We start from the raw sequence: 27,723 nt of genomic DNA, 5'->3' as shown, positions 1-27,723 counted from the left end.
GGGGATGCACCCAGGGCCCCGTGTTCGCGCTGCCCAGAGTCAGGGCGCTGCCCGGAGCCCATGAGCACCATGCGCCTGCTCACTCTCGCCCTGCTTTTCTCCTGCTCCTTCGCCCGCGCCGCCTGCGACCCCAAGATCGTCAACATCGGCGCGGTGCTGAGCACGCGGAAGCACGAGCAGATGTTCCGCGAGGCTGTGAATCAGGCCAACAAGCGGCATGGCTCCTGGAAGATCCAGCTCAACGCCACCTCCGTCACCCACAAGCCCAACGCCATCCAGATGGCCCTGTCGGTGTGCGAAGACCTCATCTCCAGCCAGGTGCCCGCCCCCCCACACCCGCTCACGCTGTGCCGGCCCCTCCCCCATCCTCCCTGCTTCACCCTCCTTCCCTGCCTCTGTCCCCGTTTCATTCCATCTTTCCCTCGCCCTCTCGCTCCCCTTGAGAAAGGACCCAGAGGGCTGGTCTCGCCAGCAGCTGAACACCGGGGCGTCAGCTCTGCATCTTAGCCCCAGACCAATCGCCTGCCACTGGGGCTTGTCCTCACCAGGGGCCCAACTGGTGCCTGCGGACGTGTAGCCATTTGTTTGGTCACTGTGTGTCAGGGTGGTGGTGGGCATCCCGGGCCGCCCACGAGGTGCCAGCCCAGCCGCACGCAGGACGCAGGGCTTTAAACCGGATGGGGCCCGGGGCCATCTTTATTCCTTCTTGGAGACCTCCGTCCCTTCACCCTCCCCTGCCCCCATCCACAGGACTGCCTGACAGGGGAAATGGCCCACGTGTTGAAGCAGGGTGCTCTCTAGGGTGGGGATGGGGACAACGTGTGTGGGAGGCACCAGGGCTCAGCGGCTGGCAGCCCGCACTGCGGGGGAGAGGACACGACTGGGGATTTTGCCTGCGGAGCTGTCCGCCCCCGGGCTCCACGCCTGCTGCATCCCAATGAGGCAGCCCGATCACTGCAATGCAGCCCTTTATGTAAGAGGCGGACCGACCTGGTCCAAGTGCTGTTCATACACACTCACCTGACAGGCGTGCCACATCCACGGACATTCATGCTCACATGTGCGCACACAGTCATCCACGTTTGTGCACAGAGATGCGCAGCCTTAAAACTAGCACTCACTCATGCGCAGACTCAAACTAGCACTCACTCATGCGCAGACTCAAACTAGCACTCACTCATGCGCAGACTCAAACTAGCACTCACTCATGAGCAGACTCAAACTAGCACTCACTCATGAGCAGACTCAAACTAGCACTCACTCATGCGCAGACTCAAACTAGCACTCACTCATGAGCAGACTCAAACTAGCACTCACTCATGCGCAGACTCAAACTAGCACTCACTCATGCATAGACTCAAACTAGCACTCACTCATGTGTAGAGTTAAACTAGCACACACTCATGCATGTTGGCACTGGGTAATCCACTGCACACTCATTAACACAGACGCCCACTCCCACGCATATCCATGGGCACATGCATTCCTGTGCCGGATATGCAAACACGTGCTCACACACGCTCAAGCGTGCACACACATGCACATATACAAGTAGACATGCTGGGGCATGCTGTATACACACACACCCAGCACACACTAGTGAGCACTGGCATGGTCACACACATGCACGCACATGCTCAGGCAGACACTGACCAGACACCTCTGGGTGCAGATGGGGTCAGGGAGGGAGAAGGGCCCCTCCTCCAGCTTGCAGGTTTGCTGCCTGTATGCACCGTTCTCCCAGGGAATAGCCAGTGCCGGGAGCCACGGTGACAGCAGTAGCTTTCACTCACTGTCACGTGCTGTGGGCCAGGCATGGGCATGGCAGCCATCACCCCCCACACAGGGGGCCAGCACACTCCCTGCCCACTTGCAGAAACAGGGGGGCCCCATGGCTCAGACAGGGGAAGGCACAGATGGGACAGACAGGGCCTTCTGATCTGAGGGCGGCTTAGAACCCAGGCTGTCCACCCCATCTTCCTGCCTCGGGGGCTGAGCCGCTGGCCCAGGCGGGAAGTCCAGGCCTCCTTGAGCATTACAGGCCTCCTTGAGGATGTGGTTGGTGCCCAAGTCAGCACTGCGTCTGGCTCAAACCAAGCGGGGCTCAGCCTGCTGCTGGAAGACATCAGCAAGAGGCCTGGGCCTCTGGGTGGCTCCTTGTCCAGCTTCTCCCACTAATTCCTAATTCTTGGTCTGCAATTCTCCATTCAGGCCTTCTGGAGACACCCTCCGTCTCTGGAGCATTAGCCTCTGTCCACCTCTGACCCAGGATGGGGGTCAGTGGGGGCTCTGGGTGCGGGTCTCCCCAGCCCACAGCGCAGCTGCACGTACAGCCCCAGACAGGATGAAGACTGGCCTTTGTCCTCCCGTGCAGCTCAGGGCAGCCTCCCAGTGTGAGGCCAAGAGGGGAGGCCCCGGACGGCAGGAGCACGGGGGAGTCTGTCATCTCCTCATGCGTCTTCTCAGCCCTTGGAGTCTTGCTTTTAAATTATCTTTGTTTGGCTGTGCTGGGTCTTAGCTGTGACACTTGGAATCTTTAGTTGCGACATGTGGGATCTGGTTCCCTGACCAGGGATTGAACCCAGGCCCCCTGCACTGGGATTGAAGTCCCAGCCACTGCACCACCAGGGAGGTCCAAGTCCCTAGAGTCTTGCTGTCTCTCTGCTTCCAGACACCCCCCGCCTGCCGTGTTCTGCTGCTGCTGCTGCCGGCCGGCCGGCTCTGGGGCAGGGCCTCCTGCTCCCCGCTCGAGCTGACTGTGTCTCCTGTGCCCACAGGTCTACGCCATCCTAGTTAGCCACCCACCTACCCCCAACGACCACTTCACACCCACCCCCGTCTCCTACACAGCCGGCTTCTACCGCATCCCCGTCCTGGGGCTGACCACACGCATGTCCATCTACTCAGACAAGGTAAGGCTGACCGCTGTGCCTCCGTGGGCAGACCCGGGGCCACCAGCAGCTGCCCGGGGAGGGGGTGCGGGGCATAGGCAGAGGAGCTCAGACCACGGGCTCTGGGATCCAGATGATACATTCAGGCACGCTGACAACTCACACCAGAATACAGTCTCACAGAGACACACACACTCACCCACACACACGCACACTGGTACACACTCAGCATTCACACAGACTCACAGATGCGAACATATCTGTACACTCACGCCTACACACGCAGTCACACAGTCACAAGGACATTCACACGCTCTTACACACGCACACACTGACGTTCACACGTACACTCACACCATCTCCCACTCATTCTTGCTGTGTGCACACTCAGAACCACTGTGCTCACTCCCCCACACTCACGCCCCCTCACACACTGTGCCAGACCCACACTCACACACACTCATAGTGACACAGGCCCGCGCACACTCAGGCACACAGCCCACTGACAGGTGACAGGTGCCAAAAGCAAGCCCCGGGAAGCGGCAGAGGCCGTCGTGGGTCAGAAGAGGGACAGACGGGACAGCTTCCTTGGAAAAGGCGGTGCTGCAGGAGGAGGAGACGCCTAGAGGGGCCTCGACACCAGGGACCAGTGAGGGTGTAGTTTCCAGCCCCCCCACCAGAGGATGCAGCTGGAATAGGATTGCACTTGGTGCTGGGTGAATGGAGGAGGCAGCTCACGGCTGGGGGACCGGTCTGGGGGGTGCGGTCCTCAGGGCTGCCTTGTGGCCCCCAGGCTGGGGGTCTGGCTGGAGCCGTCTAATCGTGGAGCAGCAGCTGGGAGAGTCGAGAGACCCCCAAGTCAGGCTGGCAGGAAACTCACACCCAGAGCAGTGGGGAACGCGCCCTGGCTCGCGCATTTCTCCCGCAGCGTCTGCCCCACCTCCGGGAGGACCATCGGCTGGGAGTGATGCCACCAAGAGGCTGCAGGGGCGGCTGGGCCGCTCCACGCTGCCCCCCAGGTCTGGGGCCTCCCGCCCGCTCAGTCGCTCAGTTGTGGCCGACTCTGCAACCCCATGGACTGCAGTCTGCCCGCTCCTCTATCCGTGGGGCCCTCCAGGCAGGAACATTGGGGTGGGCACCTGCAGACAGACTGTGGGCTCTGGCTCTGTGTCTGAGCCAAGGGGCAGAGGGCTGGGCTCTTGGGGGCCTTCTGGCTCTCCCCATCTTCTCCAGATTCATCCTGTCCAGAGCCCCGAGCTCTGATAACAGCGCCTGAGTCACAGGGGTCATCTGAGCCAGGCCTGGGTTGTCCAGGGAGTTCAAGGATGACAGCAAAGTCAGAGCAGAGCGAGGGATCCTCCGGGATGGCCTCCGCGGGAGGAGGCCAGCGGAGGCCGGGGCAGCCCTTCTTCCTGAGGCTCTGAGAGCCACAGTCACAGCAGAGCCTCCCAAGCCGCTCAGAGGCACTCACCCCTCCGCTGTGAGTGGAGGGCTCCCTCCTGCGCCTTCCAGCCTCTGCCTTCCGCACCTCTCTGGGCACCAGGCCCAAAAAGTGCCTCCAGGGAGGACAGCAGCCGGGCGCCCGGAGAGGCTGGGGCGGGGAGTTCTCTCCCGGGAAAGATGTGGGCGTCACGGGCCCCCATCCCAGATCCAGACTGTGGCCCAGCACGAAGGCACACCTAGCGGCCGGATCTTAGAGATCCACCTTGACCCTACTCCTAGAACAAACCCCTGACCATCTGTGCCCAGCAAGCAGACCAGAACAACCCGGGTCAGAGCCAGTCCGACATCCCAGCCACAACACCCTGGCAGCCGTGTACCTGCCGGAGGACAGACAGAGGCAAAGAGACATTCTTGAGCCCAGATTTCAAGGCATGAAGAGGGAGCAGACGAACCCCTGTTCTCTCTCCCTGGACAAAGGCGGAGGCTCCGTGCTGAGGAGGGCGGAGCCTGCTCAGCCCCTCGCCCACAGGCGGGGCCAGGGTGAGGGTTAGAGCAACAACCCCCACGAGGCCAAGAGACAGGAATGTAGCCCCAAGAAGGAGGTTTCCTCAGAAAGACTGGTTACACAAATTCGAGAAGGACCTGTGGGGGTCTCTGAGATGCTGGGCGTCAGCCAGAACTTTCTGAGCCCGAGTAGCTGAGCTGGGGTATCTGCGGGGATGTGGGGGAGTCACCCCAGGAAAATTTCCACAGAACCCCGCCCCGTCTCAGCCAGGGGGCTGGTGGGCAAGCCGAGTCTGTTTCTCAGATGATGTGAGGTGCGGAAAAGTCACAGTGGGCGGGGAGGAGTCGGGGAAGTGGGGCCCCCGGGTCCGGCGTCTGTACGCCGCGAGCAGGAGCAGAGACTTGGTGGGGTCTCCAACGCGCGCGCCCTGGGCGAGGTCTCCCGCCGCGTCTCGAGCCCCGCGCGCCCTCGCGGGAGTCTCCAATGCACGTCCTGGCAGGGTTTCCGGCCGCGCGCCCTGGTGGGGTCTCTAATGCCCGCCCTGGAGGGGTCTCCAACGCGCGCGCCCTGGCCTTTCCGGCCACGTCTCGAGCCCCGCGCGCCATGGCGGGGTCTCGCACGCGCGCCCTGGCGGGGTTTCCGGCCGCGCCCTCAGCCCTGCTGTGCCCCGCAGAGCATCCACCTGAGCTTCCTGCGCACCGTGCCGCCCTACTCCCACCAGTCCAGCGTCTGGTTCGAGATGATGCGCGTCTACAGCTGGAACCACGTTATCCTCCTAGTCAGCGACGACCACGAGGGCCGGGCTGCGCAGAAACGCCTGGAGACGCTGCTGGAGGAGCGCGAGTCCAAGGTGAGGCGCGAGCCGGGGCGCCGCGCGCAGGAGCAGGAGCCGGCTAGCCGCCGCCGTGTCTGTGGCCCGTGTGAACACCCTTCTCTTTCCATCGTGCGTGGTCAGCACCACTCCGTCTGGCGAGCGCCGCCCCAGCCTGTCCTCGGCTCATTTCACCCGCTTCTGCCATTAGTCGAAATCTCCTTCGTGTCAGTCCCTGCGGGGCCAGGGCAGGACCACCTGGAGCTCTGCAAACACCCCGCGCCCCCCAGCCCGCTCAGGCCTGGGCTCGGAACTCACTGGGCCGCCCCTAGGGCGCCCCCTCAGGGCGATGGCCCCACGCACCGCCTCCCCTGCACGAAGGCTCGGTTCCCTCTGTGCGACCCCTCCCGGGTCCTTGCCGGCCTCGCTGCGCAGCCGCCCTCGGCCGGCCGCCGCCCGTCAGCCCCACAGCAGCCCCGTCCGGGGCGTCTGCCAGCCCCACTCCCTGTCTTGGCCTTGCCCCACTTCGGCCCCTTCTTTTCTCCCCACCCAGGTTCTGGACCCCTCCTGGGGACCAATTAGGAACCTAGTTCTCATTGACCGTTCTCGCCCAGCTGACCCCTGTCCCTGGGGCGGTGGCAAGGCCAGAGTGGTGTTTCTGGGGGTCCAGGTGACCCCTTTCCCTCCGTGTCCACCCCCACTGCCAGAGGAAACCCAGGGTCCCACCTCCACTCAGCCCAGAGCCCTGGGCGCTCCGCACCCGGGCTGTGCCCCTGCCAGGTTGGGTGGCGACCAAGCCGGGCAGGGAGGCCCAGGCTGGGGAGGGCCCCAGGAGGCCAGACCCAGGGGTGGCGGGCACACGCGCTGTGTGCAGAGGTGGAGTTGGCTTCAATAAGCTGAGTGCCAACCCAAGCCCCCAAAGGCGCCATAGGCCCCGAAGGGAAGAGTGGGCACCAGCTAGGGGGAGGCAGAGGGCAGACCCAGAGAGCTCTGGGGGCCTGCTTTAGGGGACAGGCTGAACCTGGGAGGGAGGGCTGGCTCCCAGGCTGCAGGGCGCCCCCTCCCGAGACAGCTCCAGATGGGCGTGTCCCCCCGGGGTGGCCGCACGCGTGCCCAGTGCACACTCAGACGCACATGCCCGCACGCCCAACCACACGCTCCCTCTCACAGGCACGTGCAGTTGCTCCCAAGCCCATCCGCTCACACTCCCTCTGTCCCAGACTCAGGCCCCAGGTGCCCTTCGCCCCCACAGTGGTCCAGCAGGCTCGCAAATGGCGTGTGCCCGTGAGCAGCTTCACCCCGAATTCACACTCAGTGCCTGCGTGCACACACATGCTCAGACAACGCTGACCCTCACCCCGCCCCCGCCACAGGCTCACATAGGGGGACACTCGCACGCGGATGCCGACAGATGCGCCTGTGCTCACAAACTCCCGTCATAACCGCTCAGGGCACACGGGGGTGGCAGTGGCATCTGTCACACACATTGGCGAGGGCAGGACACTGGAGCTCCCAGAGGGGCAGAAGGGGGTGCTGGAGGGGAGGGAGAGGGGACAGGGCTGGGGGAGGGGACGCCACCCCATTCAGGACTTACGTGGCTGGGTGGGTGCGGCGGGGACCCCGTGGCAGGTGCATGGCAGAGCTGGGGGAAGGCGGGATCCCCAGGGGGTGTGTTTCGCTTGGACGCAGACAGGGCCTTCCTCTCTCCTGAGCGTGACCATTTCCACGAGCGCAGCTCCACACAGGCAGGGAGCCTCGGTGGCCCCTGCGTCCCGCACCCCTGCCCCGGCCCGGCCCCGGCCCCGCCCCGGCCTAGGTGTTTGCGAGCTCCAGGTACGCGCCCGTCTGCAGACGTGCCGAGGAGGTGGTGTGATTGCTTTAGCGCCGTCATTTTCAACCGTTTATAATCTTCTTGTGTCTGCATATTTTCTCTGTGCACATTATTCATCAGAGTAAAAAAAGGAACTATGAAAGCCTCGACCAACTGTCCTATGACCACAAGCGCGGACCCAAGGTATATATGCATGGACGTGCACGCCACCCACGACTAGGGAGCCCCGGCCGGGCGCCTCGGCCACCAGGGCTGCCGTGGGCCCGGCCGCGCCACACCGCGGCCGAGCAGAGAGGAAGGAGAGCCAGGTCCAGAGCAGGCAGCCTAGGCAGGAGAGGCCGGTGCCGGCCACCGGGCCCCCGCCCGCAGGCGGCCCGCAGGAGGAGCGGCTCTCTGGGGAGTGCATGTGAATCTCTGGGCCCCCGGGTTTCCTCGCGGAACCCAGGAGGGAGCCCGCCTGCCCGCCTGCAGTCCAGTGCGGGCCGCTCCCGCAGGGCCGGCGGACCAGGCCCCGGAGGACCTCCCGAGGTTTTGGAAAAGGCGGCCTGTCTCCGCCTTTTTGGATTGTGTTCCAAAACTCTTTTCTGTTTCCTGTCCGCTGCACGCCTCTTTCTGAGTCTCAGTCCACTTCAACTTGCATGCTCAGTGCAAAAGTGAGGCCAGGAGTGAGAGGAGGAGAGAGCGGAGCGCAGAGAGCGAGCAGGAGGACGCAGGAAGGCCGGCGCAGCAGGGCAGGCGGCAGGCAGCGCAGGCGGCAGGCAGGCCGCGGCGGCCCTAGGGCGCGGCCTCGGGGTTCCTAGCGGCTGCAGCTCCTTTTGCCCCTGAGGCGCTGTGTCCCCGCCCCGGCCTCCTGCTGACACTCCCACTCACACTGCAGGCGGAGAAGGTGCTGCAGTTCGACCCGGGGACCAAGAACGTGACGGCGCTGCTGATGGAGGCACGGGAGCTGGAGGCCCGGGTCATCATCCTCTCCGCCAGGTGAGGCCAGGCTGGGCCCTCCGCCACCTCAGGGCCAGGCCCAGGGTGTGCCCTGCTGATGTTGGACTTTGCCTCCCAAACACCCCTCCGCCCCCTCACGCACACACAGAGCCTTGGGGATGGCAGAGGGATAAGCCCCTGCCCTTAAGAAGGCAGAGGTGGCCCGGGCGGCAGTGGCTGACCGGGGTTCTGGGAGCTGGTCAGGGAGAGGTCCCAGGGAGGGGGCGAGGGGCCTGCAGAGAAGGCCCACGGCAGGGAGAGACCAGGGCCCTGGGGTGGAAGGGTTGGAGCAGCCAGACTAGGCAGCACGGGAGGGGGACCGGTTAGGGACTCGACCCCTTGGCTGCTGCTGGAGGGGCCTGGCCCTGCCCCGACCTTGGAGCTGAGCCCCAGTGAAAGCTTCCCTTTGTGCAAATGGCTCCGTCCTCCTGCGAAGATAAGGCCAGGCAACCAGAAAGAGGAAACGGAAGTGCCCTGCACCATGGGACACGGGGGACCTGGGGAGACCTATTCCACTGTCTGCCTGCCCCAGAAGCTTTGCAGGCTCCAGCTGGGGTGAGACCCAGGGGTGCCCCACCTCCTGTCTCCCCGGGATACAGCCTGCTCCTCAGGCTGGAAGGGAGTTAGCAGGCACTAACCCCCCACAGAGGCATCCACAGCACACACACTCGCACGCATCCACAGACACACGTCACCCACATGCTGTCTGCACCTGTGACCTGCTTCTGCGCCCTCATGTACACATGTATGTGCCATATACACAGGACACTCATATCCACACACAGGCACGCCGCCACACACAGCACACACACGGCATGGCGCGCAGGCCCTGCTCAGCACACACGCTGTCCACAGAGGCCCAGCGTTCATCAGCCACATGCCCGCCTCTTGAATCCGCTCATGGCCTCTGAATTTCAAGTGCGAAGGAACCCCTGCCCTCACACACAGGACCTCGGAGCAGAGAGGCCAGAGTCCCACCCCAGGAGGAGACCAGCTGGCCCGGCATAGCCAGCTCCTGGAGCCCAGGGATGCCAGCAGTCCCCTGGGCAGGGCAGATGCAGCCCTCAGTTCACCCTGTCCCCAACCCGCCACCCCTGCCTGGTTCCTCCTCATGAAGCCTGTTGAGAGCATTTTGCAGAGAGACCTCATTAAGCCAGTCTTAACTTTTGACCAGTTTTCTATTGAGCGTGTCAGAATTTCTCATTTGTTTCCAAAACTTTTTTTTAAAGTAATCCACCTGAAATTGTCTTTACTGGGATCAGTTATTTCCATAAAACAGTTTGACGTCAATCAGGCTTTTGTCTGCAACTGCTTTACTGAAGGTATTGATTTACACAGACACAAGCATAGGTGTGTGCTCACCACCAAGTCCAACCTCACAGACCTGGATGGTGTCAAGCAGACAGGCCTCTCCACCAGGCTTTCGGGGTGCCACGCCCTGGCATGCACGCACTGGTGCTGCCGGCCGTCTTGGCTGGATGCAGCCTGAAGCACCTCTATTTTGGCTTGCGTTCTTGTTTAAAGCAAACACTGAAGGTTTGCATTTTTCCCTGGGAAAATTGGGGGCCGACCCTTTAAGGTCCCTAGGGCTGCCTGGGTTTCCCACATCAGCCATTGTAAAAATAACCCTGCCCTCAGACAATCTCCCAAACTGCCTTGTCCCCCGCTGCCCATGCATTAGAGAAGCAAAGTGTCCGTCGTGTCCGGGGTCAAGTTCCACCCTGCAGGGAAGAGGAGGTGGGAGCACCATCAGGCCCAGGGTGCTTATCCTGACCAGGGGGAGCCCAGCCCTAGGGGGCTGTGAGGAAACACCAAGAGCTCAGGAAAACGTGCCTGCAAGGTGAGGCCTGTGCTCTGTCCTGCCAGGGGCTCTGCCCAGGGCTGGGCACCCAGAGATGCTTGTTCAGACTCGAAAAGGGAGAGCAGGCGCCCTCATCCCCCCAGTGGCTTCTGCTGCGAGGCTCAGGGCAGCACCCTGGCACTTGGTCCCAGCAGCATCCAGAAAGGTCCCAGGCTCTCAGTTCACAAGTTCAGGCGTGGGACCAGAGGGGTGTGGCTTACCCAGGAAGCTGCAGGAGCTTAGGCTCAGGGATGGATTATCAGACACAGACCTGACCCTCTGCTTCGCACTGTGTGCTTTGGCTCCTCGGTCCCTGTCCTGACCAGGGATCATGTTCTGCCTGCCTCACAGGTTGTGAGAATTAAATACAAAGGTGCATGGAAAGCATTCAGAATAGTGTCTGGTACCGGTGAGCAAGTTATCCATCAATAATGATCCATCACCATCCGTGTCAGCCTAACCCTGTCCACAAGGGCGGGGGGCCAGCAAGAGACCTCTGGCAGGCTCTGGGGGTCTAGGCCCCACCCCGTCACTTCGGGGCTGGTCTCCTGGCCCAGGTGCAGTGCAGGCTGTGGGAGGGGCGGGGGTGGGGGCTGCGCCCCCGTCTCTACAGTGCCTCCAGAGCTCCCTGCAGACCAGGGGCGGGGGAGGGGGCAGGGGAAGGCCACGCTGTGGAGGACGACATGGGAGTCGAGCAGCCGCCGGCGGCCGCGTGTGGGGAGAGCTGGAGTCCTGGCCGTCACCCCGCTCTGCCCCACAGCGAGGACGACGCTGCCACCGTGTACCGCGCAGCCGCGATGCTGAACATGACGGGCTCAGGGTACGTGTGGCTGGTGGGGGAGCGCGAGATCTCGGGGAACGCCCTGCGCTACGCCCCGGACGGTGAGTGCTGGGCTCCCGGGTCCCGGTGGGCAGGGGTCCCCCGCGGGCTCTAAGCCAGCCCTCGTCCCCAGGCATCATCGGGCTGCAGCTCATCAACGGCAAAAACGAGTCGGCGCACATCAGCGACGCCGTGGGCGTGGTGGCCCAGGCCGTGCACGAGCTGCTCGAGAAGGAGAACATCACCGACCCGCCGCGGGGCTGCGTGGGCAACACCAACATCTGGAAGACCGGGCCGCTCTTCAAAAGGTGGGCGGGGCCGCTCGTCCAGAGTGGGCGGGGCCGCTCGTCCAGCGGTGGGCGGGGGCGCTCGTCCAGAGTGGGCGGGGCCGCTCGTCCAGAGTGGGCGGGGCCGCTCGTCCAGAGTGGGCGGGGCCGCTCTTCCAAGGTGCGCGAGCTGATCTAATTCGGACAGGGTCTCTCTCTGAGGTGGGCGGGGCCGCTCCGTCCGAGGGGGTGGGGCCGCCCTTCTAGGGTCGGGGGGCCACCGTCCCAGAGCCCGGAAGAGTCGCTCCAGCCCAGCGTGCTGCGCCTACAGACACAGCCTCCTTTCCCGCTCCTCTCTGTCCCCATCTCGTCTCCATCCTCACCTCCATCCCCGCTGTGATAACCATCTGATCCGTTTCCAACACTGACACCATCGCCTCGAATGTCACAGAAGCCTGGCTGCCTCCATTGCCCCTGTCCCCACCTTTAAACACTGCAACCAACACTGAGACCCCACCCCAGTCCCCAGGATGACTAACAGCCCTGGGGAGAAGGATCCTGCCTCAGGCGGGTACTGGGAGCTTCCTCAGATCCAGGAGTTCAGACAAGGATTTGGGGGATGGCACCCAAGCCTGCCAAAAGCCTTTGACTGTGTGGATCACAATAAACTGTGGAAAATTCTGAAAGAGATGGGAATACCAGACCACCTGACCTGCCTCTTGAGAAACCTATATGCAGGTCAGGAAGCAACAGTCAGAACTGGACATGGAACAACAGACTGGTTCCAAATAGGAAAAGGAATACGTCAAGGTTGTGTAGTGTCACCCTGCTTATTTAACTTATATGCAGAGTACATCATGAGGAACACTGGGCTGGAAGAAGCACAAGCTGGAATCAAGATTGCCAGGAGAAATGTCAATAACCTCAGATATGCAGATGACACCACTCTTATGGCAGAAAGTGAAGAGGAACTAAAAAGCCTCTTGATGAAAGTGAAAAAGTTGGCTTGAAGCTCAACATTCAGAAAACAAAGATCATGGCATCTGGTCCCATTAATTCATGGCAAATAGATGGGGAAACAGTGGAAACAGTGGCTGACTTTATTTTTTTGGGCTCCAAAATCACTGCGGATGGTGATTGCAGCCATGAAATTAAGAGACACTTACTCCTTGGAAGGAAAGTTATGACCAACCTTGACAGCATATTAAAAAGCAGAGACATCACTTTGCCAACAAAGGTCCGTCTAGTCAAGGCTATGGTTTTTCCAGTGGTCACGTATGGATGTGAGAGTTGAAGAAAGCTGATCACCGAAGAATTGATGCTTTTGAACTGTGGTGTTGGAGAAGACTCTTGAGAGTCCCTTGGACTGCAAGGAGATCCAACCAGTCCATTCTAAAGGAGATCAGTTCTTGGTGTTCATTGGAAGGACTGGTGCTAAAGCTGAAACTCCAACACTTTGGCCACCTCATGCGAAGAGTTGACTCACTGGAAAAGACTCTGATGCTGGGAGGGATTGGGAGCAGGAGGAGAAGGGGATGACAGAGAATGAGATGGCTGGATGGCATCACCGACTCGATGGACATGAGTTTGAGTGAACTCCGGGAGTTGGTGATGGACAGAGAGGCCTGGCGTGCTGTGATTCATGGGGTTGCAAAGAGTCAGACAGGACTGAGTGACTGAACTGAACTGACTCAAGCCTGCTTCCCTGATGACTCAGATGGTAAAGAATCTCTCTGCAATGCGGGAGACCTGGGTTCGATCCCTGGGTTGGGAAGATCCCCTGCAGGAAGGCATGGCAACCCACTCCAGTATTCTTGCCTGGAGAATCCCCATGGACAGAGGAGTCTGGAGGGCTACAGTCCATGGGATCATAAAGAGTTGGACAGGACTGAGTGACTAAGCACATCCAAGCCTGCTGAGAGCCAGGGTTGGCAAGAGACAGTGGGTGGCCGCAGCAGGGCAGGAGTTAACACAGAGAACCCTGGACACCACGCCACTAGTACAGGGAGGCCCAGTCTATCAGCAACACCCACCCCCAAGTAGCAGGTGCAGAATCCTGGTCCGTGGTGCCCACAGCAGGAGCACACACATGACCGCAGACACGCAGCGCACCTGCACACAGGCGCATGCACGTATATGCAGATTCCAAGAAACTTATGGAGCATCACACCTGTGCCACAAGTACACGCACAGGGCTGCACCCCATACAAAGATCTTGTGTGTGCACACATATATGGCCCAGTGGACACCCCACCCACCCACACACACACGTGCACACACCACACACACACACACACACCTGCACACGCAGGAAGACAGGTTCTCAACCCGGCCTCCTCCACTCGCTGGTGAATGGGCCACCATGTCCTCCCTGGGCTTCTGCCACCTCAGCCGTAAAGCTGTGAGAATCGAACGTCCCAGCCCACAGGACGCCCTCAAAACACGGTCTAGAGCCGAGGAGCTGCTTGGCTGGCGTGGCTGTGCTGTCCATCTGGTGCCAGCGGATGGGCTCGCCATCCAGGTGGCTCACAGTGGGAGCAGGGACTGCATGCCTGATCGTTCCAACCACACTGCCCTCTCCAGGGTGCTGATGTCTTCCAAGTACGCAGATGGGGTGACCGGCCGTGTGGAATTCAACGAGGATGGGGACCGGAAGTTTGCCAACTACAGCATCATGAACCTGCAGAACCGCAAGCTGGTACAAGTGGGCATCTACAACGGCACTCATGTAGGTGGGGGTCATGAGGGGGTGGGGGCTGGGGCCTTAGGGCCCTGGGGCCGAGACCCCTGCGTGGCCACCTCCATCTCATACTCCCACCCCCAGGTCATTCCCAACGACAGGAAGATCATCTGGCCGGGCGGAGAGACCGAGAAACCGCGCGGCTATCAGATGTCCACCAGGCTGAAGGTGGGGCCCCGCCTCCCCGCCCCAGGCTCCATACACCATGGCCTCCATCCTGGCCACGGGCGCAGAGGGGACAGTGAGGGCCCCGAAAGTGACTGAAGGTCCTGGAACCAGCCCAGCACCCACAGCCACTGCACACACCTGGCGCGGCAGAGGGGCAGTGGGGGCAGGAGAGGAAGCCCAGCTCCCCAGCCCCTCCTGACCCCATCCTGCTTAAGCCTGGGGCAGCCATGTGGACCCAGGCTCCCCTGGGGATGAGGGACAGACGGGTGGTCTTTCTGCGGACCTCAGTACTCTGAATCCTGAGCCCCGGTCCTGGAGATGACACCCTCACACTCTTTGGCACTCCTCCAGGTGGTCCCAGCCCACGCCCACCCTTGGCCTTCCTGGCCTCCTGCTGGGACTGGCTCAGACTGTCCTTCCGAGCTGGGTTTCCCTGCGCTGGCCAGCCCCTCTGTGACTCACCGGGCCTCTGGGAGCCCCTCCCCCAGGACCTCATCTCTCACAGCTTCTCTTGCTCGTCCCGATTCTGCTATGCTCCTTCGGGCTCATCCCACGGTGCCTCCCAGGAGTCCCTCCCACACTGACCCACACCAGCATCAGGCTGGCACCTGAGCTCAGCAAAGGCAAGGAGCCTCACACCATGCTTCTCGTTGTGTCCCCAGGCCCTCTCTTGGCCTCCTCTGCTTTCTGAGCTACCCCACACCACAGCCTCTCACCTGGACCTCTTTGTCTGCACCTGCCCACAGGCCACTAACCCTCTCTATGGGCAGAAAGGAGTTTCCCCAAGCCAACGCTCAGGAAAGTCGCCTTGTGTTGAAAAGTCTGAGCATAAAACAGACAAAACAGGTGGCCAAGATGGTCCCCTATAGGCTTTGAGAGCCAGAGGCCTTTCAAAAATTTTTTTGTGTGTCGCTTATTTTTTTGACACTAAATTGTTTATTTTCAGATTAATTTTCATTGGAGGATAGTTGATTTACAATGGGTTTGTTTCTTCTGTACGGCAAAGTGGCTTATTTATACACACACATATATCCACTCTTCTTAGGTTCCATCCCCATATGGGTCCCTGAGTGCGGTTCCCTGTGCTGTGCAGTAGGTCTTATTAGTCATCTATTTTATATGTAGTAGTGTATGTATTCATCAATTCCAATCTCCCGGTTTATCCCTCGTCTGTCTCACTGATTTTTTTAAAAGCACGAGCATGTTACTTGTATAATAGAAACTGTGATGAAAGTTTTAAAGGCAAATAAGCCCCTTCAGGGGCTCCCAATCCCCTGTCCTTGGGGGAGCTGGTCACCCTGCGGGAGAAGGGGCCTCTCTCACCAACCCCATTCACCTTGTAGACTCAACCCCAGCACTATGTCCCCTGGGACCCCTCATCCCATGCAGTGATTGGTTCAGCTCCTCTGCCTGTGTCTATCCTACCTACTCCCAGCCTTCGGGGCTCTAAAGGACAGAGAGGAGAGAGTGCCCACCGTGAGCCCCGAGGAGCCCCTGGATGAAGAAGCCATGGCAGAGAGGGCAGCCTCAGCAGGGGAGAGGCAGGATAGGTGATCAAAGACCCCTGCGGGTGGAGGCTGTGGCCAGAAGCTGGAAGAGCCGACAAGGGCAGTCCCACGTGTCCCTAGTCCTGGGCAGGCTCTGAGTGGACATGCCCCTGTCTTCACGGCAGGAGTGGGGGCAGGGGGTAGGCTCTGGGCTGGGACAGGGAAGTCCTCAGCCTCAAGAAGTCAGAGAAGGGGCTCAGGGCAGACTGGACGTTCTGTGAGGCTCCACTGACCGAGGGACTGTTCCATAGGTCAGGACCTGAAGGAAAAGTGGCCGAGAGAAGGCACTGTGTTCCAGGAGGCCGGGTGCCCTCTGCGCACCGGGCAAAGCCCTGGGGTCTGGCGCCCCTCCTGGGGGCAGCAGGCTGATCGCTGCCAGAGGGGACCATGGTGGGGGTGCAGGAAATGTCAGGGATCTGGGGAAGGGGGGCTCCAGGGAAGTCTGGGTGCTGAGAAGAGGGCAGCTGGTGGTCCAGGCCGTGTGTCCCCTCGTCCCCAGATCGTGACGATCCACCAGGAGCCCTTCGTGTACGTCAAGCCTACGCTGAGTGACGGTACGTGCAAGGAGGAGTTCACTGTCAACGGGGACCCGGTCAAGAAGGTGATCTGCACCGGGCCCAATGACACGTCGCCGGGCAGCCGTGAGTGCGGGGCGCGGGCCAGGGGCACTGGCTTCGGGCAGGCAGAGCACGCGCCTGCGAGCCCCTCGCTTACCGCACCCCACCCCCACTCGCCCAGCGCGCCACACTGTGCCTCAGTGCTGCTACGGCTTCTGCATTGATCTGCTCATCAAGCTGGCGCGGACCATGAACTTCACCTACGAGGTTCACCTGGTGGCCGACGGCAAGTTCGGCACGCAGGAGCGGGTAGGAGTGGTCCCTAGGAGCCAGCGCAGGACCGGGTCCTGCTCCCCAGAGGGTCTTTGGTGGGCGGGGCCTGAGCCTGGGAGGAGTTTGGAGTGGGTAACCCCTGAGATGGATCTGGGTGGGAGCCTGTCTGGGGAGTGGGGTCCGCGGCGTCCGCGTCCCCACCAGCGGGGTCGCCCCACAGGTGAACAACAGCAATAAGAAGGAGTGGAACGGGATGATGGGCGAGCTGCTCAGCGGGCAGGCGGACATGATCGTGGCCCCGCTGACCATCAACAACGAGCGGGCCCAGTACATCGAGTTCTCGAAGCCGTTTAAGTACCAGGGCCTGACCATTCTGGTCAAGAAGGTGCGTGGAGGCCCGGCGGGGCGGGGCGGCGTCCCGGGAGGCCCAGGGCGGCGTTGATGGCCTGTGGTCCCGCAGGAGATCCCCCGGAGCACGCTGGACTCCTTCATGCAGCCCTTCCAGAGCACGCTGTGGCTGCTGGTGGGGCTGTCCGTGCACGTGGTGGCCGTGATGCTGTACCTGCTGGACCGCTTCAGGTGAGTGCGGCCCGGGGACCGGTCTCCTCTACCCGCGGGCGGGCGGGCGGAGCGGGCGAGGGCCGGGGCAGGCTGCCCCTCGCGCCCTCTCCCGCCCGCCCTTTGCGCCCCCGCAGCCCCTTCGGCCGGTTCAAAGTGAACAGCGAGGAGGAGGAGGAGGATGCGCTGACGCTGTCTTCGGCTATGTGGTTCTCCTGGGGCGTCCTGCTCAACTCAGGCATCGGGGAAGGTGAGGCGGCGCCAGGCCGGGGCCCCATCCCGCCCCTCCGCCCGCCCCGGGCTGACGGTCCTCTGCCCGCAGGCGCCCCCAGAAGCTTCTCGGCGCGCATCCTGGGCATGGTGTGGGCGGGGTTCGCCATGATCATCGTGGCCTCCTACACCGCCAACCTGGCGGCCTTCCTGGTGCTGGACCGGCCCGAAGAGCGCATCACCGGCATCAACGACCCGCGAGTGAGGCCGGGCCCGGCCGGGGGCTGGGGAGGGAGGCGCCCAGGCCCTCCGCCGCGTGGGGTGGGGCGGCGTGGGGTGGGGCGGGGCCGGGAAGCAGCCCCGAGCCGGGCTCTCTGACCCCGCAGCTGAGGAATCCCTCGGACAAGTTCATCTACGCGACGGTGAAGCAGAGCTCGGTGGACATCTACTTCCGGCGGCAGGTGGAGCTGAGCACCATGTACCGGCATATGGAGAAGCACAACTACGAAAGCGCGGCGGAGGCCATCCAGGCCGTGCGCGACAAGTGAGGGGCGGGGCGGGGCAGTGGGGCGGGGCCGGGCCGGGGCGGGGCCATCCAGGCCGTGCGCGACAAGTGAGGGGCGGGGCGGGGCAGTGGGGCGGGGCCAGGGGGCGTGGCCATCCAGGCCGTGCGCGACAAGTGAGGGGGAGCGGAGCGACAAGTGAGGGGCGGGGCGCTACAAGTGAGGGGCGGGGCGGGGCAGTGAGGAAAGGGGCCATCCGGGCCGTGCGCGACGAGTGAGGGCGGGGCCAGCAAGGGGCGGGGCGGGGCCTGTGAGGGGCCGGGGCGGAGCCATCCGGGGCCGTGCGCGACGGGTGAGGGCGGGGCGGGCGGGGCGCGAGTGTGGGGCGGGCTGGACGAGCTGGAGCAGCCCACATCCACAGTCAGTGTCCCGGCCGTGTGGGAGCCACGGGGAGGGGTCAGACGGCGGGTCCTCAGCTGGCAGAAGGAAGGCTCGCAGGGAGCCAGGGCCACCTGGAAGCGTGGCCCCCGTGACCCCGCCCCTGCCCGCAGCAAGCTGCACGCCTTCATCTGGGACTCGGCGGTGCTGGAGTTCGAGGCCTCGCAGAAGTGCGACCTGGTGACCACGGGCGAGCTCTTCTTCCGCTCGGGCTTTGGCATCGGCATGCGCAAGGACAGCCCCTGGAAGCAGAACGTCTCCCTGTCCATCCTCAAGTGAGCTGGCCTCACCCGCCCCCTCTCCGCCCCGCCCGAGGCACGCCCCGCCCGGGCTCACACGCCCCGCCCATCCAGGTCCCACGAGAACGGCTTCATGGAAGACCTGGACAAGACGTGGGTTCGGTACCAGGAGTGCGATTCGCGCAGCAACGCCCCTGCTACCCTCACCTTCGAGAATATGGCAGGTGGGCCCCCTCCCCCCCACCCCCGTCAAGGCCCCTGCTGACCCTGGATGGGCGCCCCAGGGGGCCGCAGCCGGAGCAGCCACAGCTGAGGCACTGGGTGTCGCCCGCAGGGGTCTTCATGCTGGTGGCTGGGGGCATCGTGGCCGGGATCTTCCTGATCTTCATCGAGATCGCCTATAAACGGCACAAGGACGCCCGTCGGAAGCAGATGCAGCTGGCGTTTGCGGCGGTGAACGTGTGGAGGAAGAACCTGCAGGTAGGGCAGGCCGCCCTCCGAGGCCTGGTGCCCACGGCCCGGCCCGGTCCGGCCCTCCTCCATCCCCGCAGGCGGAAGCGCTGGCTCTGGCTCCCAGGAGCCCAAGTGGACTGAAGCTGGGAGCCATAGCCAAGGCCGCAGTGCTGGGGGCCGCCTGTGGGTGGCTGCCTTTGTGAAGCCGGGCTCCGAGCGTCCACCTGGCCCCTCTGTCTCCAGAGTCGCCCACCGAGGCCCATTCCGTAGGAAGGCAGACTGAGGCAGGGTAAGACAGGAACCCAGCTGGGTGTAGCATGTGAGTCCAAGGCGCAGTCCGCCATCCCTCGTCGCCCCACGCCCCTCCAAGGACCCGGTTCCCTGCCACCCTGCTGTGTCCTGTGCTCCATATAACTGCATTCCGAGCTGGTCAGCTGGTCCCGCTGGGCACCCCAGGCTGCGCCCGTGGGGCTTTGCCGGCAGCAGGGGACGGGCTGCCCACAGCCCACCTGGGCCGGGCTCATGCCCCACGGTCCAGCCCCAGGCTGCCCCATCTCTTCTCTTTCTCTGGGTGCCTCCCCAGAGCCTGTGTCCTGGGAGGAAGCTGGTGTTGCAGAGAGGGAGGGCTGGGGGAACGGGGTCGCCAATGTCCCGACACCTCTCATCTGCCCACTCTTGCTCTTGGGACCTGGCCGCTGCTCCCAGTGGTGGGCGCAGGGCCCACCCTGGCCATCAGACCTGAGGCCAGGGTCCCAGGAGCTGCCTCTGTCTCTCTGTCACTCCAATCCATCTCGCCACCTGCCTTTGGTCCCCTCAGCCCCTTCCTAAATCTCGGTGCACTTCTTCTGGGGTCAGAGTGGCTGGTGGGTCCTATGGGGGCGACTCACCCAGTGTTCAGGGGGCTCCTCCTCCTGGGGGCGCCTGTATACCAGGGGCACCTTGGAGCCAGGGAACCAGGCGGACCTTCCTGGAAGAGAGCCAGCTGAGGAGCCCACCCCACTTCCCCGAACCCAGTCCCAGCACAAGGAAGGTCAGGCCGGAGACCCCAGCAGCAGCAGAGGCTGTCTGCGAGCGTGGGGCCGGTGGCTGGTCCATCCAGCACAGGGAGGCAGGCAGGAGCGAGGGCCCAAGCGGCCAGCCAAGCTGGGCAGCAGCCCCCAGGAGCAGGCGAGGGCCGGTGTGGCCGCCACCCTCAGCCGTCTAATCACGTGTACATATTCGTTTTAGGATAGAAAGAGTGGTAGAGCAGAGCCCGACCCTAAAAAGAAAGCCACATTTAGGGCTATCACCTCCACCCTGGCCTCCAGCTTCAAGAGACGTAGGTCTTCCAGAGACACGGTAAGGGGACGAGCGCCCGCCCCGTCCGCCCCTCCGCCCCCGTGTCTGTGTCCCGTGCGTCAGGCCCTCGCCCTGTCCTCGCCATCCCACCGCCCGCCTCCGCCCACCCAGCACACGAGGCCTCTCTCTCCGACTCTGGACCTCTCTCTCGGGCCTCTCTCCCACGGGCCCGCGCCGGCGCCTCGTCCCCGTGTGTCTCTGCGTTAGTCTGCCCCCCATGCCATGACGCCACGCGCCATCTTAAAGCCGTGTCATGTTGTTGGTCAGCCGGTCAGCCTCCCCACTCGGGGCTGTGCCCGCAGCCCCGGGTGCCCAGGGCCACCCCGTCCCGTGCTCCTCAGCTGTCAGGAGGCCACACCACCTCTCTGTCATGTCCGTTCCTCCAGGCTCTCCCAGGGAGAGGCCCACTGCCCTCGCTCCCTCCCTGCGACGTCCGTGGAGGGGTGCCTGTGATGTCCCATCCGTCCATCTGTCTGGCCGCCAGCCCCGCCACCCAGACACCTGTCTCTCGTGTCTCACCAGAGCCATGCCCGCTGCCTTCCCTCCATGTGGTCTCTGTGTGGGCCGGGGCTGGGGGGCCGGGCCCGGCTCCATCTGGGTGGACGGCTGGGGCCTGGAGTTGGCACACAGGCCCCTGGCCACAGGGGCCGTCAGATGGGGAACGGGTGGGACCAGAGGCAGCGGCTCCCACCCCAGGCCGAGCAGGGGCCCTGCGGGAGGCGTGCTGGCAGCACCCGGGGGTCTGAGAACGGGGTGGGGGGTGGCCCCGAAAGCTGTGGCTGGCAAGCCTCGGGCACCGGGACTCACAGAGGGGAGCTTCAGCGCCTGGCCCCCGGCCCCTTCAAAGCCTGAGCCAAGGGTTCCTACCTTCCTGCCTGGGCAGCCTGTCACTGTCCCGGCTGTGTGCGCTTGAACCCCAGGCCTCCGAGACTGGCCTAGCCCTGCTGGGAGCGTCCCCAGGCGAGGAGGGCCCGCCCAGGGTCAGCCCAGCAGCCTCCCCGCAGTTCGGGGGCGGCTTGTCCTCCCGTCCACAAGGAGCCCCCAGTTCACAGGCGCCATCACCCCACAGTCTTACGATCCAGGTGGAAGCAGGATGTGTAGCCCCCACCCACAGCACAAGGGAAGAGGGCAGACGCAGGACAGACAGGGCGCGGCGTGGAGCCATCCGAGTCCGGGCTGAGGCCGCCACCTGCCCCAGAGGGGCCCATGAGGCCTGGCTACTCCACTCCTAGGGCTCGGCACAGGCAGAGAGGGTGGACAGGGGCGGCCCGAGGGGCAGAGAGTACAGGCCTGGAGCCGTGCAGCCCGGGAACTGGGTGGGGCCTGAGCCAGGGGCCCCACTGGGGGCTGGGAGGGCCAGCGAGGAGCAGCAGGGGGCAGCTGGGGAGGAGGCACCCAGCAGAGCTCTGGGAACAGGCAGGCGAAAGGAGGGTCAGGAAAGTCACACAGGCGGTGGGCCACTTTCTGAGGGCAGCAGAATCCCACCCCCGTCCCGGCCCAGAGCCCACTCACAAGCCCCTTAGCTGGCCTGGGTGCAGCTCAGAGACCCTCATGGTGCCTTTCCTGGGACACGCTCCCAGCAGACTCCTTGCCCGAGCCCCCCCGGGGACCACCCTCCAGGCCAACTCTGGTGCCATGTGGCATCTGGGGCTGGCCGGCCCTGCAGGGGTGACTGGGGACACTGCCAGCTGGGGGCTGGGCGGGGGAGGGCAGCCCAGCCCCCCACCGTTTCAGGCTGGGCACCTGCTCGGAGGGAGGCCTGGGTGGGGGGCTCTGTCGGGAGGGGTGGGGTTAGTCCGGCTGCTGAGATGCGCTGCCCCTGTCCCGTGGCTGGTCTGGGCCAGGGCGGCACTGGGTGCTCAGGGCTGGGGTCCCTGGCAGCCGGCGGGGCCAGCGGGTATTGATTGTTGGTTCTTATTTATAGAGCACCGGGGGTGGACGCGGCGCTTTGCAAAACCAAAAAGACACAGTGCTGCCGCGACGCGCTGTTGAGAGGGAGGAGGGCCAGCTGCAGATGTGTGCCCGTCATAGGGAGAGCTGAGACGCCCTGCCTGCCCTCCTCTGCCCCCCTCCCCCGCAGACAGACAGACAGACGGACGGGACAGCGGCCCGGCCCACGCAGAGTCCCGGAGCACGACGGGGTCAGGGGGAGGAGTGCCCCCCAGCCTCCCCCAGGCCGCGCCCGCCTGCCCGCCGGTCGGCCGGCTGGCCGGTCCACCCGTCCCGGCCCCGCGCGTGCCCCTGATGGCCGGGCTAACGGGCGCCTTATCTGTATTTCTATTTTGCAGCAGTACCATCCCACTGATATCACGGGCCCGCTCAACCTCTCAGATCCCTCGGTCAGCACCGTGGTGTGAGGCGCCCGGAGGCGCCCACCCGCCCCGTTAGCCCAGCCAAGGACACTGAGAGGTCCTGCTGCTCGGGAAGGCCTGAGGGAAGCCCACCTGCCAGAGACTGCCCACCCTGGGTCTCCCGTCCGTCCGTCCGCCCTGCTGCCGGTGGGCAGCCCCTGCTGGACTGAGGCTCGGACGAGAGCCGCTGAGGACGGGCCAGAGCTGAGCTGGCTGGGCAGGGCCCTGGGGTCTCTGAACGGCGGGGAGAACAGCTGACTCGGCCCGGCAGAGGGGCTTGGCGCAGAGACTGGAGCCCCATCCTTCGAGGCCACTCGCAGAGCCACGGTGGGCCTTGGCCCCGGCTGGCTGGGCCACCCCTCCCGCGCCCCCGCGCCTCACGGCCTCCGCCCCACCTCCCCCTTCCTGCCTGTAACCCTTCTCTGCTTCACCCCATCCTGAGCTGGCCCTGCCCTTCCTGGACTGCAGACCCTGAACCCCACCCGCTGGCAGCGCCTCCCTGGGGCGTGCTCGGGCTCCCCACTGCCTCCCACCTTCTCCGGACCCTGCGAGGGCTGAGCCTTCTCTTTGCCTCCTCCGCCGGCCGCCCAGGGTGGGCTACGCTGGCTCGGGACTATCCTCAGCCCCGCCCGGTGCAGGCCCGGCCCTTCCGTGTCCGGGCGCGCCTCCCCCGTGCGGCCCGTACCCTCCACCCCAGGAGCCCGGCGCGCCCGCCCCCCGCCCCACCCAGTGTGTGCAGTGGTGATGCCAAAAGGAATGCCGCGAAAACTCCGAGCTGTGTCGCTTGTTGACGCCTGTCAGGAATGAGGAGGGGAAAGCGGGTGGGGGCAGGTTCGAGGGCGGCAGCGGCCCCTCAAGCTTGGGCGGCGGTGGCCGCAGGCGAGGCCGTGCCGGGGCCAGGATCCGGCTGCCTCCTCTGTGGGCGGCGGGCGGCGGCGCGGCGGCGGCGGCGGCGGCGGTGGCGAGCACCGCAGGCAGTGAACGCAGAGCCCAGGGCCAGACAGGCGGCCAGGCTAGCGAGGAAGGAGACGGGCCCGAGAGCATAGACCACGGCCAGATCCTGGACGGCAAGGGGCCGCGCGCAGTGGCTGAAGGCGGCGTCCGGGAAGGCGGTCAAGGGGCTGAGCGTCAGGCGCCCCGGCGACACGCAAAGCAGCGTCTCGGCCTCTGCGGGACACGGGCGCGGCGTCAGACGGGCGCGGGGGTAGCGGCCCGCCCAGCCTGCCCGCGCCCCCGAAGGCTCACCTGGCGCGTGCCGCGGGTGCCCGCGAAGCCAGGCGCAGAGTGGGCGCAGCGCGCAGCCACAGGTCCAGGGGTTGCCGCGCAGGCGCAGCGTGCTGAGAGCCGGCAGGCCCGCCAGGAGCCCGGACGCGAGCGCAGGCAGGTCGTTGTCCTGCAGGCTGAGCGCGCGCAGCAGCGGGAGCGCGCCCAGCGCCGCGGGCTCTAGGCGTGCCAGCCGGTTCTCAGCCAGCGAGAGGGCGCGCAGCGCGCGCAGTGGCGCAAAAGTGCCGGGCAGCAGCGCCTCTAGCTGGTTGGCGCTGAGGTCGAGCTGCTCCAGCGCGCCCAGGCCCCAGAAGGCCCGCGCGTGCACCCAGCGCAGTCCGTTCTCGCGCAGGTCCAGGCGAAGCAGGGCGCCCGCGTCCACGAAGGCGCCGGGAGGCAGCGCGTGCACGCGGTTGTGGTTCAGCAGCAGCACGCGGACGCGCCGGTTCAAGCCCCCTGGCACGGCCGGCAGCGCGCGATCCGAGCAGTTGGCCTGTCCCCCCGGCGCGCACACGCACGCCTCGGGGCAGTCTAGGGCGCTCGGGGTTCCCCAGGAGGCGGCTGCGGCGGGCGCCTGGGTCCAGACTGGCCACGGCAACAGCAGCAGTAGCAGCTGCAGCGGCGGCGGCGGCCCCCACGAGGGAAAGGAGGGACTCCGCATGGGGACAATCGTGGAGGTCCGCTGTCCGCGTGTTACCAGAGCCGGTCCGTTCCTGCTGCGCCCGCACAAATATTAACTCTCCGGCCTGAGCACAGGCAGTTCCTGACCCACGGCTGGTCCTGCGCCTCCTCCAGGGCGGAGGCTGGGCAGACAGCCAAAGGCAGGGCACTGCCAGCCACCTGTCCCGGAGCTCAGCTCCACTTGGCTCTGGGACAGCAGCTCTGTAAGGACCGCACCCCTCCTCACCTGTGTGGTGCGCCATCCCGCGACCCCAGGAGGCCTGAGCAACTGGACCGCCAACCCCCACAATCTCTCCCCCGCCGAAGTCACGGCAGCGACACACAACGTGGGAGCCAGTGCGCCCTGCTGCTCACCCACCTCTGTCTCCACTCAGCAAGGGATCCCAGGGCGCACACAGCAGTCCCCACCTAGCACGGCCCCATCCCCACGGTGGACGGTTGAGGGGCCCCTGAGCCCGGGGTCCAGGAGATGTGGTAGGGGGTGGAGGGAGGGCGGCACCCCTGAGAAAGGGGAGGCAGTCACCTGCCCGTCACCCTCCAAGGGCTCTCCCGGAACCTCAAGGAGATGCGTGTGTGGGGCAGGGCCACTGGCCCAAGTCCTCTGGTCACATGCTGCTTCTCTGGACTCCAGCGAGTCACAGGTCCTGTCTTGGTGTTTTCCCGGGGTGGGGCGGGGGCGGGGGGCCCCGAGGGCTTCACGGGACAAACAGCAGGCAGAGTTAGGGAGGAGCTGGGCTGAGGCATGCAGGAAGTGCAGACACCCAGAGGTGTGGACCCCTGCCTGGAGGGTGGGACAGCTTGAGCCTAGAGCGAGCATCCCACTGAAGAGAAGGGGGGCGACCAGGTGTGTGCAGGCCCCCCCCCACCGCAGACACCCCCAGAGGGGCCCAGGGAGGACAGCACCGAGTAACTAAATACTGTTTAATTCACCTCCTCCCAGCGCTCAAAGCCCTACTCAGGTGGGGGGGGCGGCTCCTCCAGGGTCGAGTCCATGGTGATGGTCATGAGGCCGTGCTCTTCCAGGGGCTGCATCATGGGGACCGCCATGTCGGGGTCCATGAGGTGGGACTCCACGTGCACCGTGCGCAGGTCCATGTGGTCTTCCTGCACGCCGAAGTGCCCCACCATCCTGCACAACACGGCCCAGGTCAGGCCGGCTGCAGGCGGCCCCGACCACACAGGCCTCCGCCTCCCAGGGACACAGCTCACCCTTGAGGCCCTCCCCTGGGGTCACTCACCTGCTTTCCATGTGTGCAGGGCACGTTTCACTGGGGTGGGGGGGGGACAAAGGTAAGGTGTGAGTCTGTGAACAACGCGCCTGGCCTCCAGGCGCCCAGAGCTGCCCCCACACACCTCTCCCCAGCCCAGTCTGGGAGACGTCCTTCCCAAGCCCTCCTGCTGACCTCACCCAGTGAGACCGGGAGCCTGAGGGGACAGCCTGACCCACAGCCCCCACCCCCCACCAGTCGGCCCTGGGATTCACGCACCCCTTGGCTCGAATGACACCAATGGCCACGATGACAAGGGCGCAGAAGCAGCTAGCGCTGATGCCCGCCAGCACCACCAGCAGGGCGATGAGGGCCTCGCGGCTGAGACCAAGGCTGCACTCGCAGTAGGTTCCAGCTGCAGAGACACAGCCCGGGTGGCCAAGGGGCCTGTGTCACCTGCCAGTGGCTGACCCCTGAACCCCGCCCCCATGGCCGCTGGGCCTGGCTGGGCGCGGGCAGGGCCCGGGCCGGGGCAGGGCTGGGGGAGGCCGCACCTGCAGCAGGGATGAGCAAAAGGGACAGACACACGAGGCCGAGGGGGCCACCGAGCAGACAGGAGTTGGGCTGGGGACAGGTGGCCATGTCCAGCCCCCGGCCCGCCGCACGCCTCTGGCTGGAGCTCGGCGGAAGGCGCTGACCTCACAATGGAGCTGTGAGGCAGGGAGGGCGGGGGCAGGGCCTCGCCTGGAGCTTCGCTGCCCTGGGCGGGCGCTGGGGGCCTCAGGGAGCCCCGGGCAGGCGGCCCCAGGATGGACAGGGCCGGTAGGGCGGCCTGGAGTGTCCTGGCCAGGTCTGAGGCAGGGCGGCGGCGGTGGGGGGGCACTGCCCTGGCCTTGGGGGAAGACCACTTCACGGGAAGTGTACCACCTGTACTTGGGCCCCTGGGGGCATGGAGGCAGTGGCCTGGAATGCCAGAGGTCCACAGCGGGCCAGCCCCAGCCTATTTGTCAGGATGAGGGCTGAAGCAGCCTGGTGGCAGGAGGGTGGCCTGGGGTGCAGCTGACTGACATCACCACACTCCCCCCAAGACAGACAAGCAGGAGGCCTGGGCCTGGACCAGGCAGTGTTTGCACAACACCCTTGTGGAGCAGGCGGCTCTGAAACCACTACGACAGCGTCTGGAGCTCTAGGTTAGTTGTGTTGTTAGTTAGAACTCATGGCCAGCTCTGCAGTCTGCTCCCTGTGAGACCTTCCCACACACCAGGCAAGTGCGGCTAGTGGGAGGTCAAGGTTAACCTTAGCTCTGCCCCTTTTCCCCTAAGGACCTGCCAGGCAAGCTCAGGCAGCAGGAGGAAATACTTGTCCCACACCTGACCCTCCAGGGCACTGGGGGCTGCAGCCAACCCCTGGTCGCTGGGGACCTCCCTGACCCTCGCACGGTACTACCTCCTGGGGGCGGCTCCTGGCACACCTCTGCACCCGATGAGTGAGGCAATGACTTGAGATGCTGGGTTTTACCACACTCGGGCAGAGTCCGGAGGGACTCGGGGCAGGTGTGTCCACGCCCAGGGGCCGGCCATGCCACCCTGCCAGGCTGGTCCAGCCAGTTTCACCCGGGCTAGGACAATGAGGACAGGCCTGGCCCAGTGCCAGGCAGGAAGTCCTCTTCCCGTGACCACAGCACAGACCCCCAGCGGGCCGAGTCCAAGGGAGACACCTGCCGGTCTCTCAGCGTCCACAGACCACTCAGGCTCTGTTAGGCCCTCCACATCTTCCTTCAAACCCTGCGGCAAACCCCACCCTGGGGCATA

At 64.5% G+C, this 27,723-nt stretch overlaps 3 protein-coding genes across 10 annotated transcripts; 1 reads left to right on the top strand and 2 right to left on the bottom strand.

Moving 5' to 3' along the window:
- Nucleotides 1-60: 60 nt before the first annotated feature.
- GRIN1 (glutamate ionotropic receptor NMDA type subunit 1) lies at nt 61-22,766 on the top strand. Of its 8 annotated transcripts, none has more exons than XM_055399266.2 (21): nt 61-318; nt 2,778-2,912; nt 5,513-5,689; nt 7,602-7,664; nt 8,359-8,459; nt 11,060-11,181; nt 11,253-11,427; nt 13,969-14,113; nt 14,210-14,293; nt 16,340-16,481; nt 16,579-16,706; nt 16,891-17,055; nt 17,131-17,249; nt 17,366-17,478; nt 17,551-17,699; nt 17,825-17,982; nt 18,493-18,654; nt 18,733-18,842; nt 18,953-19,098; nt 20,299-20,409; nt 22,698-22,766. In XM_055399266.2, exons 1-21 carry the CDS (start codon nt 61-63, stop codon nt 22,764-22,766), a joined length of 2,832 nt encoding a protein of 943 aa, XP_055255241.1. The 8 variants fall into 8 exon arrangements, with proteins under 8 accessions (XP_055255241.1, XP_088697111.1, XP_088697114.1 ...); XM_088840985.1 differs by lacking the exon at nt 22,698-22,766 and adding an exon at nt 22,334-22,450; XM_088840988.1 differs by lacking the exon at nt 7,602-7,664.
- Nucleotides 15,207-27,334, bottom strand: TMEM210 (transmembrane protein 210). The gene is made up of 6 exons (XM_088840995.1): nt 26,467-27,334; nt 26,192-26,327; nt 25,943-25,972; nt 25,063-25,833; nt 18,885-19,016; nt 15,207-18,621 (listed from the first exon to the last, which is right to left on the bottom strand). Exons 1-4 carry the CDS (start codon nt 26,552-26,554, stop codon nt 25,656-25,658), a joined length of 432 nt encoding a protein of 143 aa, XP_088697121.1. The 5' UTR covers nt 26,555-27,334; the 3' UTR covers nt 15,207-18,621; nt 18,885-19,016; nt 25,063-25,655.
- LRRC26 (leucine rich repeat containing 26) lies at nt 23,530-25,047 on the bottom strand. The gene is made up of 2 exons (XM_055399267.2): nt 24,006-25,047; nt 23,530-23,927 (listed from the first exon to the last, which is right to left on the bottom strand). Exons 1-2 carry the CDS (start codon nt 24,682-24,684, stop codon nt 23,614-23,616), a joined length of 993 nt encoding a protein of 330 aa, XP_055255242.1. The 5' UTR covers nt 24,685-25,047; the 3' UTR covers nt 23,530-23,613.
- Nucleotides 27,335-27,723: the final 389 nt, after the last annotated feature.

The sequence above is a fragment of the Moschus berezovskii genome, chromosome 11, assembly GCF_049115385.1.
Source record: "Moschus berezovskii isolate FMDL1 chromosome 11, NW_MosBer_1.0, whole genome shotgun sequence".
NCBI lineage: Eukaryota > Metazoa > Chordata > Mammalia > Artiodactyla > Moschidae > Moschus > Moschus berezovskii.
The sequence above is the reverse complement of the archived record's forward strand: the minus strand, read 5'-3'. Positions and strand labels throughout refer to the sequence as shown.

Coding starts and splice junctions, on each gene's coding strand:
- GRIN1 (XM_088840985.1), top strand. CDS start 61: ATGAGCACCATGCGCCTGCTCACTCTCGCCCTGCTTTTCTCCTGCTCC. Junction 17,056..17,130: donor TGACCATTCTGGTCAAGAAG/GTGCGTGGAGGC, acceptor GTGGTCCCGCAG/GAGATCCCCCGGAGCACGCT. Junction 17,700..17,824: donor CCGGCATCAACGACCCGCGA/GTGAGGCCGGGC, acceptor CTGACCCCGCAG/CTGAGGAATCCCTCGGACAA.
- LRRC26 (XM_055399267.2), bottom strand. CDS start 24,684: ATGCGGAGTCCCTCCTTTCCCTCGTGGGGGCCGCCGCCGCCGCTGCAG. Junction 23,928..24,005: donor GCACCCGCGGCACGCGCCAG/GTGAGCCTTCGG, acceptor CGTGTCCCGCAG/AGGCCGAGACGCTGCTTTGC.
- TMEM210 (XM_088840995.1), bottom strand. CDS start 26,554: ATGGCCACCTGTCCCCAGCCCAACTCCTGTCTGCTCGGTGGCCCCCTC. Junction 25,973..26,191: donor GGTGTCATTCGAGCCAAGGG/GTGCGTGAATCC, acceptor CCCCCACCCCAG/TGAAACGTGCCCTGCACACA. Junction 25,834..25,942: donor CCTGCACACATGGAAAGCAG/GTGAGTGACCCC, acceptor CGTGTTGTGCAG/GATGGTGGGGCACTTCGGCG.